The sequence below is a fragment of the Pleurodeles waltl genome, chromosome 3_1 (assembly GCF_031143425.1).
Source record: "Pleurodeles waltl isolate 20211129_DDA chromosome 3_1, aPleWal1.hap1.20221129, whole genome shotgun sequence".
In the NCBI taxonomy this organism is placed as follows: Eukaryota; Metazoa; Chordata; class Amphibia; order Caudata; family Salamandridae; genus Pleurodeles; species Pleurodeles waltl.
This window is the reverse complement of record NC_090440.1, coordinates 601,178,429-601,200,513: the sequence shown is the minus strand read 5'-3', so window position 1 is coordinate 601,200,513 and position 22,085 is coordinate 601,178,429. Positions and strand designations below refer to the sequence as shown.

General features: G+C 45.9%; 1 protein-coding gene across 1 annotated transcript in view; it reads left to right on the top strand.

The window, feature by feature from the left end:
• The window catches only part of LRP5 (LDL receptor related protein 5), a 397,037-nt gene extending 376,710 nt beyond the window's left edge, over positions 1–20,327 (top strand). Inside the window, exons 21-23 of the mRNA XM_069223040.1 lie at positions 2,457–2,596; positions 9,299–9,396; positions 19,601–20,327. Coding sequence (XP_069079141.1) covers positions 2,457–2,596; positions 9,299–9,396; positions 19,601–19,862 — 500 coding nt within the window. The 3' untranslated portion in view covers positions 19,863–20,327. The remainder of the gene's footprint in view (positions 1–2,456; positions 2,597–9,298; positions 9,397–19,600) is intronic.
• The last annotated feature ends 1,758 nt before the right edge of the window (positions 20,328–22,085 follow it).

Sequence of the window (22,085 nt, the reverse complement as noted above, 5' to 3'; positions counted from 1 at the left end):
TGTTCCCCTCCTCCTGCTGTCCATTGTTTGTTCTTTATTCCCCTCTCCCCTTAGCCTAACTTTGCAAGACAATAATAAAACAACCACATCAAAAATGATGCACGCATGGCAGAATTTAATTTAAGCTCTCTTAATTTGGATGCATAGAGAGAATTGGCAAGAACACTGCTGTGTGGATCTTGAATGACTTACGTTTTAGGAGCTGAGATACTGGTTCTGGGGTGGGTGCTCTTTATTGATTGAGGTGTGGGAGGGGAATCATGCTTTAGAATGTAGTGTGTGCAGGTCTGCATATGGCATCAGCAGCTTGCACTGTGCTGGGCACACTGGGCTGCACAGGTCCTTGCTGAGACTCCTGCTGGCCGTGTAGCTGGGGCCCTATTTGAGTGAGAACATGCAGTCTGTCTTAGCCTGCAGGGCAGCTGGGGGAGAATGCAAGGAGAGACTTCAAGAGCCACCTGGCAGCTCTTGGCTGGAAGGAGGGGGTAATGTGTGAGCACAGGCCACTTGCTAGCTCCGCTATCAAAACAGCATTCTGCTGATTTTTTTTCTTCTTCTAAGCGTGGTATAGATATGACCAGCCTTTATCATCTTATAGCTTACAGTGAGCAGCTGGGATGTATAGACGTGGACAGACATTTGGTGCCCCGGAAGGAACTTAAGGCTTTGTAACCACAGTGACTGATTTTAAATACATGCAAATAATCTAAAACATTTGTAACTTTCCTCGTGTAAAGAAAGATACGTTTAACAGTTACATTCAAATGCATTAAAACGCAGTTCTTTCAGGCTTTCTTTTACAAAGTGGCTGACTGGACACCAGTGTTATTTTATTTAAATTGCTGCCCCTATTTGACTTTAACCCATGGCATTTAAGCGCCCCGCGATACATATCTTGTTTTCTGTCACCAAGTAACACTACTGTCTCAACATCACCAACTGTGCTTTTTATTAGGTTTTACCTGCACAGTGCTTGTGCTGTGCCTGCAAAATCTCTTTTATATTAAAAAATAATAATAAAACCATGCAAACCCAATTTATTTCACATAGGCATTACGTATTGACTTTGCCGACGCTTATTAACATTTGTTGCCAGGGAAGTAATGATAGCCGTACTGCAGAAAGGCAACAAAAGTAATGAACTTCTTTCGATAAATAACAAGCCTCACCAAGTTTGACTAACACCATAATCTAGATGTATTTGCTGACTTGTACTGTCCTGTGCTGTGCTTGCCACTTTCTCGTTAATGTTCTTGTTATTGAATAAATGAATATCTGTATCAAATGAATGTAATTTCTCACAAAGTCTCAGCCTTTTATTGGCAACCCTAGAGGCTAGGAATCTCAAAACAGCTGAAGAAAGTAAAATTCTTTCAAACATCAGCCAGACCACCCAGGGAGATTGCCACTTGATTGACCAACGCAAATGGTGTGATTGCGAAGGTTGACTCATCTGCAGTGACTGCACATTTAGATATCATTGTTTTAGGCTTCTGTGTGTCGAACATACAGGAATATAAATCAAATACTGAGATCAGGCTGTAATTCTGGAAGGTAGGTGTAGATGTTTAAAGGGAAAACAATAATTCTCCTAACTGCATATTTAAGGAGTAATGCAAATAATTCCTATTCCTGGAAGTGATAATTTAAGCCAAATTAAAAAAATATATATTACTATAATATAGGTCTTCGGCACAAACCAATTCACAAATTTTAAAGCGCTAAACGGGCTAGTGCGATGTTTATCTCGACCCCTGGGGACACCCATCCTTCTCACCACCGCAGTCCTCTCCTCAGCAGTCCTCAACATTTTAACAATGTCTGCCTGGGTGGAGGGATAGTTTTACTGACTTTTTTTAATTTGTTTCTCTTTTTGAAAGGTATATTGTTGACCTGGTGCTTGAGTTCAGATGTGCACCAGTAGAATTTTATAGCTGTTATTCGACCCCTCACGGCTATCTCTGTGTCACAACATAAGACAATAGGTGATATTTTAGCACTCTGAGAACAAGATTCTAATACTCTGCATCTCTTTTTACATTGCCATGGGTATGGCTCAGTGCCGTACACTGTGGCTGGGTTATGCAGATAGCCTGGAGAAAGACACAAGTTGGAGACTTGTAAGTTGTGGCGATTAATTCTCAGTTGTTCTCTCTGGGCATCATTGTATCCACAACAGATGAAATGAGGATCTACTATAATGTTACTAAAGTATCCCAGGCATTGAGCCTGCTGAGCTGTGTCTGAGACTTCAGTCCCTGGTCCTCCATTACCCTTGTGACAAATGAGTCAGCTGAATCTTTCTGAAAATATCCCACTTCTATAATAGGGCGCCACAGAGCAAGACCAATGCTTTTGATTTCTAAACCTTAAACAAAAAAGTGTAACCATAGTTTCACACCTAAACTCTTTCCAAGATGGCAAAGTAGCAAATAAAGTTGTGTGTTTCCCCCTAGGGATCTCCTGCGGCAAGTCTGTTATTAGTTCCAAGAGCCTGATGGGAGGCAGCAGCGGTGCCCCACTCTATGACCGAAATCATGTGACTGGCGCCTCGTCTAGCAGCTCCTCCAGCACTAAAGCAACATTGTACCCACAGGTAAGGTGTTAAGCGGCCAGTCTCCCCTGCCCTCAAGGACATAATTCCCAAAAGTAATTGACCTCCTGATTGTCTATTTCGAAGAAATGTCCTGTTGTGAGATGCCACTGAGTATTAAGATGGGTGTAAATATGAAAGGATGTGAAACATACAGAGCAAGATTGACAGAAGAACGTGACTTGTGTGGGAGTCTGTGGTTGTAGTGAGCTTAGTGTTGTTTAGTGAATAGAGAACGAAAGAGGTATTGATGTGTCACTTCAAGGAAAGCTAGTGAACGTAGGTTGGGGCAGATTAGTAGTAAGGCATGGTTGCTCAAAGGGTCTTGAATAATTGTGTAACCTTTGATATTTCTCCTTTGGCATTATAGTGAGGTCTCGTTCCCTCACTGTCGGTGGAGAGTAAGAGGTGACTATAGACATGAAAGTACCTTTATGGAGTGTTTAATAGTAGTATTCCATATAGAATATTAGACCTAAGCTTGTATCTGATTGTCTAACCCATAAGGGATGTGGTGCAGACAAAACGCATTTGGTTCATTCACTGACGTGGTGTCAAGGAAGTGTTGCATTTTACCAAAAATGTGTCCGTGTATTCCTTACATCATGGTGATTAAAAGTGTGTGGGGTGGCAAAGAGGATGAATGTCAACATCAGTGCACATTGCTCATTTGTTGGGAGTTAAATAGGTTGGTTGTAGTGGATTGCAAAAAAAAAAGCTGGCCCGGTGTGTGGTGAGCACCTGTGTATCACCTTATACCAGATCCAGGTATCCCCTATTAGTGAGGTGTAGACAGTGTCTAGGAAGCCAGGGCTCTTTAGAGGAAGTTGTGGAAGAGCAGCCAAGACTTGTCTAGGAGACATGCAAAGTGTAGGAAGTTGACTCTGTATATACTATCGCAAAGTAAGAGATAGCGTGCACAGAGTCCAAGGGTTCCCCTTAGAGGTAATACAGTGGCAAAATTAGATAATTCTAATGTTCTATTTTGTGGTGGTGTGGTCGAGCAGTAGGCTTATCAGAGGGTAGTGTTAAGCATTTGTTGTACACAGGCAATAAATGAAGAACACACACTCAAAGACTTAACTCCAGGCCAAAAGCTTTTTATAGAAAAATATATTTTTCAACAGTTCCTGGGGGACGTAAGTATTGGTTAGTTTTTCAGGTAAGTAAGGCACTTACAAGTTCAAGTTCCTGGGCATAGGCAGCCCTCTGTTGGGGGTTCAAGGCAACCCCAAAGTCACCGCACCAGCAACAAAGGGCTGGTCCGGTGCAGAGGTCAAAGGAGGACCCAAAACACACAGGTGTCTATGGAGAACAGCGGTGCTCCGGTTCCAGTCTGCCAACAGGTAAGTACCTGCGTCCTCGGAGGACCCCCCATGGGGGTTTTTTGTAGAGCATTGGGGGGGACACAAGTAGGCACACAAAACACACCCTCAGCGGCACAGGGGTGGCCGGGTGCAATGTGCAAAGCCAGCTTCGGGTTTTCAATAGGAATAAGTGGAGGGACCCGGGGGTCATTCTAGCTGTGCAGGCAGGGCTCAGGGGGGCTTCTCGGGCCAGCTACCACCTGGGCTAGGCAGAGGGTCGCCTGAGGGTCACTCCTGCAGTGATGTTCGTTTACTTCAGGTCCTGGGGGCTGCGGGTGCAATGCTTGGTCCAGGCGTCGGGTTGTTCGGTCCAGGCAGTTGCGGTCAGGGGGAGCCTCTGGATCCTCTCTGCATGCGTTGCAGTGGGGGTCCAGGGGTGTTGGCTCAGGTTACTCACGAGGTCGCAGTCGCCTGGGAGTCCTCCCTGTAGTGTTGGTTCTCTAGAGCTCGAGCCGGGGGCATCGGGGGCAGTGTGTGAAGTCTCACGCTTCCAGCGGGAAGAGTGAGGCCTTTAAAAGTTGCAAAGTTGTTGCTGTTTTTGAACAGTGCCGCTGTTCTCTGGAGTTTCTTAGACCTTCAGGTTTAGGGCAGTCCTCTGAGGCTTCAGAGGTCACTGGTCCCTGTCGGATGTGTCGCTGTGCAGGTTCTTGGAGTCTGGAGACAGGACGGTAGGGCTGGGGCCAAGTCAGTTGTCGTCTCCGTCGTCTCTGCAGGGCTTTCAGGTCAGCAGTCCTTCTTCTTGGTATAGGTTGCAGGACTCTGATTTCCTAGGTTCTGGGGTGCCCCTAAATACTAGATTTAGGGGGGTGTTTAGGTCAGGAGGGCAGTAGTCGGTGGCCACTGTTCTGGAGGATGGCTACACCCTCTTTGTGCCTCCTCCCTGAGGGGAGGGGGGCACATCCCTAATCCTACTGGAGGAACCCTCCAAACTCCAGATGGAGGATTTCTAAAGGCAGGGGTCACCTCAGCTCAGGACACCTTGGGGGCTGTCCTGACTGGTGGGTGACTCCTCCATGTTTTTCTCATTATCTTCTCCAGCCTTGCCGCCAAAAGTGGGGGCAGTGGCCGGAGGAACAGGCATCTCCACTAGCTGGGATGCCCTGTGGCGCTGTAACAAAGGGGGGTGTTTACAGTTCCTGCAGGGAGAGGTGAGAAGCACCTCCACCCAGGACTGGCTTTGTTCCTGGCCACAGAGTGACAAAGGCCCTCTCCCCATGTGGCCAGAAACTCGTCTGGTTGTGTCAGGCTGGCAGAAACTGGTCAGCCTAGCACTAGGAGTTGGACTGGTATTCAGGGGGCATCTCTAAGATGCCCTCTGGGTGTATTTTACAATAAATTCCACACTGGCATCGGTGTGCATTTATTGTGCTGAGAAGTTTGATACCAAACTTCCAGATTTCAATGTAGCCATTATGGAACTGTGGAGTTCGTGTTTGACAAACTCCCACACCATATACTCTTTATGGCTACCCTGCACTTATAATGTCTAAGGTTTTGCTTAGACATTGTAGGTGCATAGTGCAGGCAGTGTGAGGTGGGCATGGCACTCTGAGGGGAGTGCCATGTCGACTTAGTCATTTTCTCCCTACCAGCACACGCAAGCTGCGAGGCAGTGTGCATGTGCTCAGTGAGGGGTCTCCAGGGTGGCTTAAGACATGCTGCAACCACTAGAGACCTTCCCTGGCATCAGGGCCCATGGTACCAGGGGTACCATTTACAAGGGGCTTATCTGGGTGGCCAGGGCTGTGCCAATTGTGGGAACAAATGTACAGTTTAGGAATAGAACACTGATGCTGGGGCCTGATTAGCATCAGCAATAGGCAAAACGTCAGGAGGTAACCATGCCAAAAAGGCATTTCCTTACACAAAGCTTATGTAATACCACTACAGTCACGCAGCACTTCCACACATGAAAGAAGCACACAGTGTTACTATAATAAAATACCTTTATTTTTGTAACACAAATAATAAAATGCTGAATATGCAATACTCCAATAGGACGTAAGTAAACACACTATTATGTACACATTAGAAGTCAGTGATTAGCTTAGAAATCAATAGCAGATAGTAAAAACAATTGTAAACAGTGAGGCCCTAGGGGGAGACCAAACCATATACTAAGTAAGTGGAATGTGAAAGGCAGTACTCCTCCCAAGGAAGTGGAATCAGTAGGAGAGAGCTGGAGGAGCTAGGAACCCCAAAAGGTAAGTACCAGGGTGCCCCCGCGACCAGCAGAGAAGAGGTAAGTACCTTGTATTTCCCCAAACCCATAGGAGACCTTTGGAAAAGAACTTCAAGACCCAGACAAGACTGGAAGAAACTAAAGATGGGTCCTGACGGAAGACGACCTGCAAAAGAAGGGGACAAGTTCAGTTCGAGTTGCAGTGTCTGGCTGTGGCAGGAGCCACTCTCCATCCTTCTGTGGATGCAAGACCAGATCGACGGTGGATAAAGAAAGTCAGCAGTGCAGCACAGAGGCAGAAGAGGAGTTCCAGAAGTGATGCAAGTGATGTCCCGTGTCTTGATGGAGATAGTCAGTGGTGCTGGAAAACCACCAACAAGCCTTGGCAAATGCAAGAGTCGGAGCAGAGGGCTTTGCAAGGCTGAAGAGGACCAGCAAGGCCCAGGGGACTCAACCCAAGGAGGGGAGTCTGAAGTGACTCTCAGCAGCTGGGAGAGTCAGAAGAAGAGGAGGCAGCCCCCATAGGCAACCCACGAGCAGCAGACACAGGAGTTGCAGTGAGGCTCACCCAGCACACCTGAAGAGGAGTCCCACGTCGCAGGAGCAGCAGGCAGGAGACTATGCTTTGCAGGAAGGTGTGCTGGGAGTCGTGGCTACATCCAGCCTGACGATCCCTTGGAGAAGGAACAAACAAGCATTGGTAGCTGCAAGAGTCCCAGTGCACAGGGGAACTGTCCTGCAAGAAGAGACCAGGGCTTACAGTCTCCCAAGTTGGACAGCTGGTAGAGAGGACAAAGGGGACCACTCCAGACCACCACCTGTGATGCAGGATCCATGCAATTCCGGTGGAGAGAGGATCCACGCAGCCGGTTGTCGTTGCAGTTGGTGCCTGCGGATGCAAGGGAGTGACTCCTTCACTCCAAGGGAGATTCCTTCTTACTTCTGGTGCAGGCTGAAGACTTGTCACCCTCAGCGAATGTACAGTCAGGGAAATGCTGCAGTTGCTGTAAGGAGCTGGAGAAACAATGTTGCAGACCGGTGTTAGTCGCTGGAGTTGTAGATTGTCAGTTCCTGGAAGATACAGTTGCTGTCCTGGTGGCCAGAAGATGAAGTAAACAATACAGAGGAGTCTTGATGGAATCTTGCATGCCGAATCGGAGGACCCACCTGAGGGGGAGACCCTAAATAGCCCAGGAAGGGGGATTTGTCACTTAGCAGGGTCACCACCAATCTGGGGTGTGGGGCTGTGAAGTCAGTTGCATGACCTGGCCTCTCAGATGCTCCCAGGGGCCTCTGCTCACCTTGGATTCAAGATGGCAGAATCAAGTGGCCACCTGGAGGAGGTCTGAGCACCACCCCTGGTGTGGTGATGGACAGGGGAGTGGTCACTCCCCTGTCCATTGTCCAGTTTAGTGCCAGAGTTGGGACCTGGGGTCCTTGGAATGGTGCAAACCAGTTTATGCAAGGAGGGCACCAAATGTGCCTTTCAAAGCATACCGGTGGCTTGGGGAGGCTACCCCTCCCAAACCATGTAACACATATTTCCAAGCAAGAGGCAGTTATCTCCCTCTCACAGGAAATCCTTTGTTCTTCCCTCCCCTGTCCGAGCTATTCAAGCCGCAGGAGGGCAGAAACTTGTCTGAGGGATGGCAGCAGTGCGGCCTGCCGGAAAACCCCAGAAGACTAGTAGGAACAATGTTGGGGGTCCTCGAAGGAGCCCCCAGAGTGCATGGAATCTAACAACCAATACTGGCAACAGAATTGGGGTATGAATCAAACATGTTTGATATGAAACATGCCCAGGTTCGGAGTTAACATTATGTAGCTGGATACGGGTAGTGTCCAGTACATGGGTAAAATGGCTTCCCTGCACTTAAGAAGTCCAGTGTAATGGGTCTGGAGTTCGTAGGGACACCAGCTCATGCAGGAGTGCCCTCACACACACATGTACCTGCACCCTGCCCTCTGGGCTAGGAGGGCCTACTGTAGGGTGACTTAGTGACCTGGAGCAGTACCTTTAGTGAACGGGTGCATGTCCCTTTTCACGCAGGCTACAATGGCAGGCCTGCAGACACATTTTGCATGAGCTTCCATGGGTGGCACAATACATGCTGCAGCCCATGGGGAACCCTTGGTGCCCCAACTCCCTGTGTACCTAAGTACCATATACTAGGCTTTTATATGGGGGCACCAGTATGCCAAATGTGGGTGGTGCAAAGCCCTGGGCAACCAAATTTAGAGGGAGAAAGCATAATCACTGTGGTCCTGGTTAGCAGGATCCCAGTGAAAAATAGTCAAAGCATACTGATGGCAGGCAAAACGTCGGGGGTAACCATGCCAAAAAGAGGGAACTTTTCTCCAATTATAAAAATGTATTTTTTGCCTTTGGTTTTTCTGAGGTATTTTTATATGTACTAGGTTGGAATTGCATAGTTACAATTAAAGGTTTTTACACCCCTCTCTCCCTGGGTGGTAATTATCACAACGTTGATCATATTTGTACATGGTTACAAGTGACCACAACCACTTACTTATTCTCCTATCTACTGGCAGCACAGAAGAATTAAGGATTTTTTGTTACGTAGGACCTGCCAGCCCTAATAGGTCTTGGTTTTCCAATTGAGGCTTAAGCTAATTCATTTTATGGATGTTTTGAATTTGATGAATTATTGGTGGGTCTCACATGCAGACCGTTTTGGTTGTCTGTTGTTGTGTACCTATTATGAACAATATAATACGTACAGTGGGCTTTGGTGCAGCCCCTTGCTTATAATTACATGTTTTTCTTGCTTGAGATGAAGGGGACCAATCGGGTTTAAGTAAGAAAAATATAAGTTTAAGATGCAGACTGAGTGCACCAGACAAGAAAAATATTCTCACACCGTACTTGACTTTGTCAGTGAAGCAGCGTATATAAGCAATAGGTTGATATTATAGAACCAGTACATGTTAAAACATGTCAGTTAGCTGGTGATGGGTAATATTTTATTGGAAAGAGCTTGCATTCCACTCTTAGCTTCTGCAGAAGAGAAAATTGGGGTGGATGGGATTGAAATACGAGAGGAGAAACCCTCTCCCCTACTCTTCTTCTGTTTCCCTCCACCCACCTACCCTCAGACTTCTTAAGACCCGCTTAAAACTACCTTTTTTTCACAGATCCTGAATCCGCCTCCGTCGCCAGCAACTGATCGATCACTCTATAACACTGAGATGTTTTACTCTTCTAACAGTCCTTCGACAATAAGATCTTACAGGTAAGGGGCTATTTGTGCAATCCCTGCCCGTACTGTTCTGCACTAAACACTTTGCTTAATTCACTTTCAAGGATTGGGGTTTCTAGCTAATTTCATTAGTTTAGTTTGTTCTACCAAGGCTTTCCTATGTTTTACTTTTGCTAGAGGAACTTGAAAGGGAAGGTACTTAGGCAGTGGCGCCTGGTGGATTTTAAAAGTGGTGGGGCGGGGAAATAAAAGACTCTAATATGATGTGCGGGCGAGCACAGAGTTTGAGCTTGAACTGAAAAAAATAATTGAAATGGTGAATATTAGAGCATAAATATTATTAACATGTTTTAAAAAAGGGTATCCAAATTAGGGGTTTTACAGCACACATCAAGAAAATATTAAAAGCAAACCAAAAAATCGCAAACATAATAATTAATTGGCCTGATTATTTTGATAAATGCATTTCTTTTAATGCACAGAGACCCAATATAGATTAAATAAAGTGATTCCAGTGAGCCAACTGTCACTTGCCAAAAGAACTGTCTGAAATAACTAATTGGCTTTTCAAAGGGATGGTATGTTTCTACCATCAGAGGCAAACAGTCTAGGTCAGAAAGGTAGCTCATTTAGTTAATGTGCTTGCTGCAGAGGTATGTGTGAGTCAGACAGTCCAATTCCATTTTGGGTGACGCAGCCTATCACCTTTCTGAAGTGCATTCAGTGAGGTTCATCAAATTGGATACATTTGACGTAAATAACTAATGTAGAGAGAGAGCAAAAAGCACCTAAATATCACTTTATCCCTGACCAGTACATTATGAAATAATCGTACGTATGCTGACGAGGCAACTTAAGTGCAGGTTGTAAGCATTATTGGGACTCCTGGTTACCTAGTTAAATTTTACGTGTAAGAAAGACAAATTAGCCCTTTGTTCCATGGAGGGGGAAAGGGGAAGGCAGAGGGGGGCAATGTCATATAAAAAATAGCAGTTTATTTCTTCAGTTACCCTTGCGGAACACTTGCATATTTGACCTTGTCACTACAGATTCATTGCTCCTGCTAAGAGTACTTTTCATTGATAATTATGATGACGAGTAACCTAAGAAAGGATGCACGTTTCAGGTAGTGTAAACAGCCACACCAAAACAATTTACCACCATGGACCGCTACACATTTAGTTAATCGGAGAAAATCTAGTCCTCTCACAAAGAAAGCAAGACACTAGATTGATATGTCTGCCTTTGAAGCCATTAACAGCCATGGCTTTCATGGACCTAAAATCATACAAACATACAGCGCCCTCCAGAGTTACTATCCCTTTCTCATTATTCAATAGATGGCATTATGTGACAAAAAATGGAAATAACCTGAATGTCTTTCATGAAAAGGGACTAAGAAAAACATTAGATTATTATAGAACATAGGAACACCTTACGTGGCATACACAACTATCAAAAATTCCTGTATTCTAGAATACAATTATTCTACCAGGGATGTGCATCGCTGTACCAATCACAAAACTCTTTAGGTCTCATAAAGGAAAGGGTTAGCTCTATACAAGAATGAATACATGAATTGCGCCTCAAATTATGTTTTAAAACAATATTTTGTCCATTAATCATTGTGCTGTATAATTAAGTGTGCTCAGCAACTAAACACATACTGATGACAAGCTGCGTACTGCACAATTGTAGTGCCACCTTCTGCTCTCCAAACAGTCCATACCTGAATGAATGTGCAAGGGAGCAATAACACTGTCACAACTAGCAAGAACGGACCGAGTTCACTGGTTCATAATGTGTAGTGTGATCTGGCCTTGCACTGGTTTCCCTCTTTTACTGGTGAGTCTGGCATGCAGGTCCAACGAAGAGCGCACAATGATGGGTGTGTGTGCTTTTGAGGCTAGCAGTGGTTGTTGTAGTTAGTCAGTGCATCTGGTTTCCTGGGTGTAGGAAGTTGGCTCTGTATGTGCTATTTCAAAGTAAGGAATAGCATGCACAGAGTCCAAGGGTTCCCCTTAGAGGTAAAATAGTGGTAAAAATAGATAATACTAATGCTCTATTTTGTGGTAGTGTGGTCGAGCAGTAGGCTTATCCAAGGAGTAGTGTTAAGCATTTGTTGTACATACACATAGACAATAAATGAGGTACACACACTCAGAGACAAATCCAGCCAATAGGTTTTTGTATAGAAAAATATCTTTTCTTAGTTTATTTTAAGAACCACAGGTTCAAATTCTACATGTAATATCTCATTCGAAAGGTATTGCAGGTAAGTACTTTAGGAACTTCAAATCATCAAAATTGCATGTATACTTTTCAAGTTATTCACAAATAGCTGTTTTAAAAGTGGACACAGTGCAATTTTCACAGTTCCTAGGGGAGGTAAGTATTTGTTAGGTTAACCAGGTAAGTAAGACACTTACAGGGCTTAGTTCTTGGTCCAAGGTAGCCCACCGTTGGGGGTTCAGAGCAACCCCAAAGTCACCACACCAGCAGCTCAGGGCCGGTCAGGTGCAGAGTTCAAAGTGGTGCCCAAAACGCATAGGCTAGAATGGAGAGAAGGGGGTGCCCCGGTTCCGGTCTGCTTGCAGGTAAGTACCCGCGTCTTCGGAGGGCAGACCAGGGGGGTTTTGTAGGGCACCGGGGGGGACACAAGCCCACACAGAAATTTCACCCTCAGCGGCGCGGGGGCGGCCGGGTGCAGTGTAGAAACAAGCGTCGGGTTCGCAATGTTAGTCTATGAGAGATCTCGGGATCTCTTCAGCGCTGTAGGCAGGCTAGGGGGGGATTCCTCGGGGAAACCTTCACTTGGACAAGGGAGAGGGACTCCTGGGGGTCACTTCTCCAGTGAAAGTCCGGTCCTTCAGGTCCTGGGGGCTGCGGGTGCAGGGTCTCTCCCAGGCGTCGGGACTTTAGGTTCAAAGAGTCGCGGTCAGGGGAAGCCTCGGGATTCCCTCTGCAGGCGGCGCTGTGGGGTCTCAGGGGGGACAGGTTTTGGTACTCACAGTATCAGAGTAGTCCTGGGGTCCCTCCTGAGGTGTCGGATCTCCACCAGCCGAGTCGGGGTCGCCGGGTGCAGTGTTGCAAGTCTCACGCTTCTTGCGGGGAGCTTGCAGGGTTCTTTAAAGCTGCTGGAAACAAAGTTGCAGCTTTTCTTGGAGCAGGTCCGCTGTCCTCGGGAGTTTCTTGTCTTTTCGAAGCAGGGGCAGTCCTCAGAGGATGTCGAGGTCGCTGGTCCCTTTGGAAGGCGTCGCTGGAGCAGGATCTTTGGAAGGCAGGAGACAGGCTTCCGCTGCAGGGGTTTTCAGCTGGGCAGTCCTTCTTCTTGTAGTTGCAGGAATCTAATCTTCTAGGGTTCAGGGTAGCCCTTAAATACTAAATTTAAGGGCGTGTTTAGGTGTGGGGGGTTAGTAGCCAATGGCTACTAGCCCTGAGGGTGGGTACACCCTCTTTGTGCCTCCTCCCAAGGGGAGGGGGTCACAATCCTAACCCTATTGGGGGAATCCTCCATCTGCAAGATGGAGGATTTCTAAAAGTTAGAGTCACCTCAGCTCAGGACACCTTAGGGGCTGTCCTGACTGGCCAGTGACTCCTCCTTGTTGCTTTCTTTGTTCCCTCCAGCTTTGCCGCCAAAAGTGGGGGCCGTGGCCGGAGGGGGCGGGCAACTCCACTAAGCTGGAGTGCCCTGCTGGGCTGTGACAAAGGGGTGAGCCTTTGAGGCTCACCGCCAGGTGTTACAGCTCCTGCCTGGGGGAGGTGTTAGCATCTCCACCCAGTGCAGGCTTTGTTACTGGCCTCAGAGTGACAAAGGCACTCTCCCCATGGGGCCAGCAACATGTCTCTAGTGTGGCAGGCTGCTGGAACTAGTCAGCCTACACAGATAGTCTGTTAAGTTTCAGGGGGCACCTCTAAGGTGCCCTCTGTGGTGTATTTTACAATAAAATGTACACTGGCATCAGTGTGCATTTATTGTGCTGAGAAGTTTGATACCAAACTTCCCAGTTTTCAGTGTAGCCATTATGGTGCTGTGGAGTTCGTGTTTGACAGACTCCCAGACCATATACTCTTATGGCTACCCTGCACTTACAATGTCTAAGGTTTTGTTTAGACACTGTAGGGGTACCATGCTCATGCACTGGTACCCTCACCTATGGTATAGTGCACCCTGCCTTAGGGCTGTAAGGCCTGCTAGAGGGGTGTCTTACCTATACTGCATAGGCAGTGAGAGGCTGGCATGGCACCCTGAGGGGAGTGCCATGTCGACTTACTCGTTTTGTCCTCACTAGCACACACAAGCTGGCAAGCAGTGTGTCTGTGCTGAGTGAGAGGTCTCCAGGGTGGCATAAGACATGCTGCAGCCCTTAGAGACCTTCCTTGGCATCAGGGCCCTTGGTACTAGAAGTACCAGTTACAAGGGACTTATCTGGATGCCAGGGTCTGCCAATTGTGGATACAAAAGTACAGGTTAGGGAAAGAACACTGGTGCCGGGGCCTGGTTAGCAGGCCTCAGCACACTTTCAATTGTAAACATAGCATCAGCAAAGGCAAAAAGTCAGGGGGCAACCATGCCAAGGAGGCATTTCCTTACACTGGGAGCCAAGTCATGGGTCCTTTCTTAATGTGAAACTTCAGGACTGAGAAGTCCTGCATAAGGCGCAATGCGTCTGGGTCTCATGCACCACTAGGCCTGCAACCTCACAAAGGCACTGGACAGTGGCAGTATTGGGGGATAAATTGTTAAGGGACTCTATGGAGCAGGGCCAGTCTGAGAACTCAAAGTGGCCCTGGCAAATTTTTATCAGACCAGCCCCCATAGGGTGCATAGTGAGCGAGCTTGATGACAACAATAGGGTTTGGGGGTGTTCTTCCTCCCAATTGTTTTTGGAATAAAATGGCAAATAAAGTGCATTATACAACACGTTTTTCATTATATATTCAATTGCATTAGTTTTTAAAGCATACTAAATGATGAGCTTACAGTGAACCAGGATATGACAGTCTTTATTGAGGCTCTTCAATGATTCCATCGCCCTCTAGCAGTTCCTCTCATCTCTCCATAGCCCCTCTCTCACATGTATTTCATTTGTTTTATAGCGCCTTTTAACAGCTCAGGGTGTTGGAGCAATTTAACACATGCGCGCGCACACGTGCATTTTTTAAGAGTACTTGTGCTGGGGAGCATAACTCCTAATTCAGAACGTAATACAATGGTTAGAGTTGTCTGTACTAATAACATTTTATTTCTACCTAAACAAACCTTTTTTACCAAAATTAGGGTAATCAAAGACTGGGGAAAAAAGTGTCTAGCCTGTATCTTGTAGTTTGCATGCAGCTCTTTGGCAGTTCATAACTCACTGTGCTAGATTATGATTGTAACTTATGAACTGCACAGTAACATAAGGATCTCTGTGACAAAAGCAGTATCCCACTGAGCATTGCACATAAATTATTGTACTGTGATCTGCAGAGTGCAGGTTCTTTGCAGTAGTTATTTTAACCCTCTGTGCTAACTTAGAGGAGTCAAACCTGCCACTTGACAAAACTCCATCTCTCTACAGTAGGTATACTAATCACCAGAGTTATCTTGACAATTTTATTGTTGCCTGAAAACTGTTGTTTATAAGGAACTCTGCAGTGTGTTTAAGACTGCTGCACTGCTACAAAACCACGCCCCAGTAACGAAAGTAGCCCCCAGACTCCTGTGAAAACACCCGATGCCTGGTACAGTCAGTCCGGACTTAGTATGGAGTTTCGGCCCCCTTAACTAGTTTCTTTGGGTAATATGTGAAAAGCAGAGAGGAGTCAGGAAAGCTTGTAGTTTAAATGTAGAAGTGAAATTGAAGGATCACAGCAGTGACAAATGTCCGTGTCACTAGTGCCAGCTTGGAATGCTATCCCAAGTGTGTCCCCACCCGACACACACACACACACCTAACATGACAACACTCGGTGGTAACTCATTCCAAAAATTGAGTGTCCCTGCTACTTCAGAGTCACTCGTGTATCATCCACCGTCCCCACCTCCTCCAAAATGTGGCCTCACTGCCAGACTACTTAAGGCCCTGAGTGCAGTTCCAGTTCCTAGAGGTGCTGAGAGAGGGTGAAGACGAATGTGCAGTGTAAGGAGTTTTGATTTACACCCAAGTGAGATGTCCAACGGCTGTTAAAGTAGGGCATCACAGCAAAGGAAAGAATGGAGGAACAAGCCTAGCGAGGAAGGCAAGGTTAGCACATGAAATGGCACATGTTAAGCAAGAAGGCGCCAGAAAAGAAAGAGCAGACAGGGCATCAGAGGAAAGAGTGACACGGGATATGTGCTATGCTTTAGAAAGTCCAATGGGTAGCAGAGAGTAGAAAAGGATGTGCTAGGAGTGGCAAAGGGGGCCACAGGGTGAACAGGTGGTAATAAAGAAGTTGCAAGCAAGGCTCAGCGAGAGAAAACGAGCACAAGTTAGCAGTTAGAAGGTATGGAACCACTGAGGTAGAAAAACAAAAAAGGCTATTGCCTGCCACACATAAGAAAAAGCTGAGGGTGTTGGGCAGGCAAGAGACTTCTGGCCAGTCAAGTCATAAGACTGGAAGGCGGAGCAGCACCTAGGAGTGATGACGAGGCAACTTAAGTGCAGGTTGAGCATGTGTGCCTACCTGCAGCACTGCAGCTTCTGAAGGCTCGGCTCTCAAATGAACTCATTGCGCTGCCCATAGCTAGCCTCTTCCACTTGCAAAGTTGTTTCTTCTTCCTAAATCAAACTTCACGGACATACAGAACTATCATGTCTCTGATATTAGGCCTCACCGCTTCCTCGTGGGTCATGTGGCCCTATTCACCCAGATTGTAGCAACAGCCAGGCAGCTAACCTATATTTTCCCCTACAATGCATCTGGGCTCGTTTCTTGAGAAGGCATTCTCCTCAAATATACCAGTACTCCTCATTTCTCAGCACGTAGCACAGTGCTTAATTTGTGCTTGTTGTTTCCGGTGCTGAGCACAGGCACTTACTTTTGAGGGCCGGGGCTTATTCTTCGGCCTCAAGCATTTGCTGCGAGCAAAAGACACATAAGGGAAAGACAGATGAAGGGGAAAAACGAAAAAGCGTCATAAAAGGAGAAAGTCGAAAGCTGCAATAGTGAGCTAAAGGGGCAGGGAGTGGCTTTATAGGGATTGAAGGGGCCCGAGATGGCTTCAGGATTACGCCACCTCAGTATTCCATATCCACACATTTAATTGCAGCAACTGCGTATTTAAGAGGAGGGCTTTGGGCACCAGCACCCTTTTATTTACAAATTAAGCACTTACCTAGCATGCTGTACTCTGGCAAACCCGACCTCTGCTAGCACAGGTTAAAGGAAGGGTTTCCACTCCCTCTTAAGTCAGTGAGCCGGTCTAGTGTCGCCATGAATGTCCAGACACCGGGGACATAAAATAGCACCGTTAGAGTGTGGTGAAGGAGAACTGGGGCACTTCTTTACAATAACCAAACCCAAACACCTCAAATAAATTGCTGGTAAATGTAGGGTTCATTGCTGGTGAGAGTTAGTCACGTACAGCAGCTAATGTGGCCTGTGCCATCACCATGACAGGCCTGCCTGTCAGCCTTCATATCACCAGCAGCCAATGCACAGTGCCGATCTGGAGCCACCCACCATGCTCCTTAAAAGGGGAACCTAAATACAAACTCTACATGCAAAATGCACTGTTAAATCACCAGCCCAACTTGAAGTTCAGGACAGGCACTGGGTAAATGGATGAGTCAGCCTTCACCAGGACGCAGACTGTCAGTGCTAGGCCCGGGACACCGTTATTCTTAACTGAGGCCTGTCCGCAGTCCCGGCTAGCATTGGCATGTACACTGAATACACCCAAAAGAAATGTGGACAGAGCAGGGGAACATTTTCCTCTTTATGGGCCACATGTACGTACCTTTTTTCTCATCGCAAACGGCCCGATTCGCAGAATCCGGCTGGCTGTGCATCGAGAAAAAAACATTTGGTATGTATAGTCCCATTTTTGCAATTCGGTAATCTGTTTACCGAATCGCAAAAAGGGTTTGCGGGTCACAATTAGGAAGGGGCGCTCCCTTCCTAATTGCGAGTCACAGTCCGATGTATGATTGTTTTGTGACTGCAAATGCGGTCACAAAACAATCGCAGTTAGCACCAGTCCCAAATTGGTGCTAACCCATTCGCAAAAGGGAAGAGGTCCCTATGGGACCCCCTCTCCCCTTTGTGAATGCATGCAAAAAAAAAATTGTTTTTGAAATGCATTCCTTTTTCCTTTAAGGAAAACGGGCTGCATTTGAAAAAAAATACTGCTTTATTAAAAGCAGTCACAGACATGGTGGTCTGCTGACCCTAGCATGCCACCATCCCTGTGAGTGCCGCCATTCCCAATGGGGTTGTAAATTGTGACCTACCTCATGAATACTCATGAGGTAGGTCATGTGCCACAGCATTGTGACTCGCAAAACTCGGGGTTGTACATCTGGCGCTATTTTTTTTTCCCCCAGTGTTGTATAGAGCAAATATAACCTGAAGATATTGAAACGCTTTACATGAGCGCCAGTTACATTCCACAAGGACACATTCTTTTTTTTTTTTTATATTCCTCGGAGATTAAGTAATTTGGCAGGATCACAGGGTGCTGATCCAATGCCAAGACCCGAACCTTGGCAGCTTCTGCCATAGTGCCACCTCCGTTCCCTCATGCACCTGCACCATACCAGCAGCTCATGTCTGAAGAGCAGAGCCTGGGTACAGAACTTGGGCAAGTTGCTGTCCACCACTTCTCCTGCCTGTCAGGGGCCTGTCTGACTGCCTTCACACCCACCCATGCAGGGAGGGAGCTAAGCCCTGTGCATTTCTAAAAAAAAATTTAAAAAAAAGTATTAGCAGAACAATGGACAGTTTCTTAAGTGAAGCCAGTAAATGCAAGCTTGGCCCACTAAGTTTCCTAGACCCGGCGCCTTTGCACCGGCAGTACAGCTGATAGCTATGCCAGTCTTCTTTCTTGTCCCAGCATACATCCCTTCTTTCGTTCGTGGGTCCAGTCATTTCCTGTCTTTTATGTGAGGTGAAAGACTAGTGCTGCAGTGCGGGAGTAGCTAACAACACCCTCGAAATGTAGCGCTGAGCGGCAGAAATAAATTACAACGCACATGCCATTGGAAGGGAGTATTTGGTCTCCTCATCCAGACTGCCTCCAAACTCATGATGCCTTACAATGACTCTCTCCCACTCCTACATTGTCTACAGAAGTATGCCCTTCCCCATGCCAAATGAAATCCTCTACATCCCATTGCAACCTAACTCGCTCCCCACCACCCAATATCAGGCTACACCTAAAGTCCAATCTCCTTCCCCTCCAGAAGAAAAGCACAGATTCGGTGAACTTTAAAATTATCACCAAGCTGCAAATATCCATTACTTTCCAGCTGCTCGGTTTCATCGCCTCTTTATTCCTCTGCGCTCAGGATGGCAGGGCAGGCCCCATTAGTGCCAGCCACCGCTGTACTTAGGCCCTTGTTATGAGTGGTCTCTTAATTCTCATGGGATCTATGACAGTAGTTATTGGCACCTTCAGAATTGAGACCCACTTGAACACAATAGAACTATTTTGTTTCACTCAGTGATTTCAGTTGCTGAACTCTATTCCATGCTAACTGCCCAACACTAGCCTCTCGCCCCAGAGTTACCAGTAAAATTGGTATCACCAGGAAAAGGAAAGACTTAATACAAAATCTGGGCCACGCACATGAGGTCTTTACAATTTTAAAAACTGACTTGCTGGACGCTGTCCCATTCAGACCTTGCTGCATGTTGTTGTGTTCTAAGTAGCGTATCTCAGAAAAAATACTTAACCAAACAACACTTCCTCCATTCACAGAATTACTTTATCAGATTAGCCCTAACATTGGGTGAGAGCTTCTGTATGACTGGTGTGGTCTCTATCAGAGCACTTCTACTAAGAGTAGTTATACAAGAAGTATTGCTGTGGTGAATGTCGCAGCAGGGAGTTCTGAATCATTGTTGGCAAAATTATAAGTGGGACCCAAAAAATAGAATGGCATTTGAGAGTTTGAGAAAAAAAGGGAATTTCAGCCAAAAGAGAAAGTGAGCTGGCTGTTGCTTGTTGATTTGCTAAAAAGTTTCTTTAATTTTTTATTTTATTTACCAACATTTTAAGGCTAATGAGGAAGAGGAAAAACCTAAATTGTTTACTGTTAACTTCCAGGCCTTACATTATCCGTGGGATGGCTCCACCTACTACGCCATGCAGCACAGATGTGTGTGACAGTGACTACACTACAAGTAGATGGAAGTCCAACAAGTACTACATGGATTTAAATTCTGACTCTGACCCATACCCTCCTCCCCCGACTCCTAGGAGCCAGTACATGTCTGCAGAGGAGAGCTGTCCCCCATCTCCTGCCACAGAGCGGAGCTATTTCCACCTCTATCCTCCCCCGCCATCACCATGCACGGACTCGTCATGACCCCTGTTTCCCAGCTTTTAAGAAGGAACTTGTCATTTTTTGTAAATATTTTTAAATATGAACAAAGGAAAAATATATTTTATGAATGAAGCGGGACATGATTTAAAAATAAATGTGAATAAAAATGGGTTGGGTGGGACTGTGAAAAGTTGTACAGTGGAAAAATATTTATAAAATTTGATCATTTTTGTAATTTAATTCCAGTTTTTAATGTGCCATAATTGCCTTAAAATTTAACTTACAAAATTGAGCCTTTTATGTTTTTATTTTGTTTTCCAAGTCACTCTACAAAACCTTTTAGGCATGTCCTGCCTTTTTAGGTTTTTCATGTTTTGTAAGGTGAAGAAAAATGTTCAACATACTCTGGTGCCTGTAATTCCAATGTTAAATTAAGAATGGCATTTAAAGACAGACAAATGAAGTCAATGAAAACATTTTCATAAAAAAAGTTATTTTCTTTTTAAATATGTGAACTTTCTTTGTCTTATTTGTTTTGCTTGTGTGTCCTTAGGTTCCTCTCTATTTTTATGTAAAACATATTGAAATACTGATCTGCTCGTGATTGTGATGTCTCATTTCTGCCTATAGTGCTTGTCAGTTACCCGTGAAACACGTGGCAAGTTTTGCACTTGGTGACCAACCACAGGCAACTTTGGTGAGGATCTGTCATACATTTATTTGAAACTGTCCTTAACAGTTTTAAGCCTCTTAAGACTTGCGTTTTGGGAGATGACACAGCCTCTGCATACTGTAAATCAAATGTTTGATGGCAAGTGTAGTTGTAGATGCATGTGCTTTGCATAAGTCCATCTAGTGTTGGGCTCGGAGGCTTACAAGTTTTTTTTTTTTGTTGTTGTTGTTTTTTTCCGAAGAATGATTTTAAATCACGAGATCGAGTGATTCCTCTTTTCAGTGATACTGCACATGGGCATCGAGTCCTTTGTTAAATTCTTTTCTCTCTGTCGTCTGGTTCAGGTTTGTTTTCCTCTCTCTCCTGTATTCCTCAGCTCTGTCTAGTCCAAACCCTTATTTTCTGTCTTTCTTTCAACGACGGTATTGTATTTTGATTGTGCTTTCTCTATCTAATGCACTCAAACCAAATTTCTGCATTGGGGTCAGTTTACTGCCCTTCAGGGCGCCAAGCCTTTCTCAGGCCTGCTCCTCTGCATTGTGTCAGAATATGCAAGGATGATGGAACAGACTCCATTTCGGTTTTGCCCTCAATGCCATTCCAAGTTCCCACACACTGACCAACACCTAATGTGCAACTTCTGCTTGCCCCGGAATGAAAAAGAGAACTACAACACCTGTTGATCTTTTCGATCAGAAAAGACCCTCCGGGACCGAAGAGCGTGTGGGTTGGAGATGGTGTTGAAGACACCGGCCAACACTCCGGATATTTTCGGAGAAGTACAGGAGATCGAACATGAAGTGCCCCTTTCCATCGAAGATGGGAGTCCGATGTTGAATCTAACATCGAAAGCCAGACACTTACCTGAGCACAAGCTGCAAGTACATTAGCCCTGACCTCCCATACAAAGACTCTCAAAAAACAATACAAACAGGTCGTCGGTCCAGCACTGCCTTTAGGCCATGGTTTGATCTGAAATTTACATTTGGATGTCCCACCTTCCTACTCGGCACCGAAAATTGCCAAGACCAAGCTGTCTTTGGCATCGACCATTGTTTCAAAGGCATCCCACACAGGCTCGGAATCAAGTCGACCCTTTGATCTGAATGTTTAGGCTCCAAAAAAGAAAACTTCTACATCCAATTCAGAACCAAGATCTTCCACTCGACATAAGGCTTCTACTCTGAAAACATCAGAAGCAAAGCAGCTTTACCAGTGTAACCAATTCTTGAAATTATGGATGATCGTCACCTCCATATACAAAAGGGACCAGGTAAAATACTTGCTTCTTCCCCTGTCCCAATCAAGAGGAGACTTACTTTTCAAGAGATATTGAGCACTGCTCCTCCTCCTAAAAAGGTCTCCCAAGGACAAGGCTCCAGTGCAAACTCAGCCTTCTCCACCTCACTCTCCTATACTTTCTTCTACACTTCCACAGTCTCATTCGCCAATTAAGCCACAATGTTCTCCACAAGGCTCGCCACAACCTCGGAAGGAGATGATTTAGGAGACATTCCACATGATTTTGACCCATGGGATCAATATGATCCAGATCCCTTAATACCCAGTGACCCTAACTTGTACCTCGCACG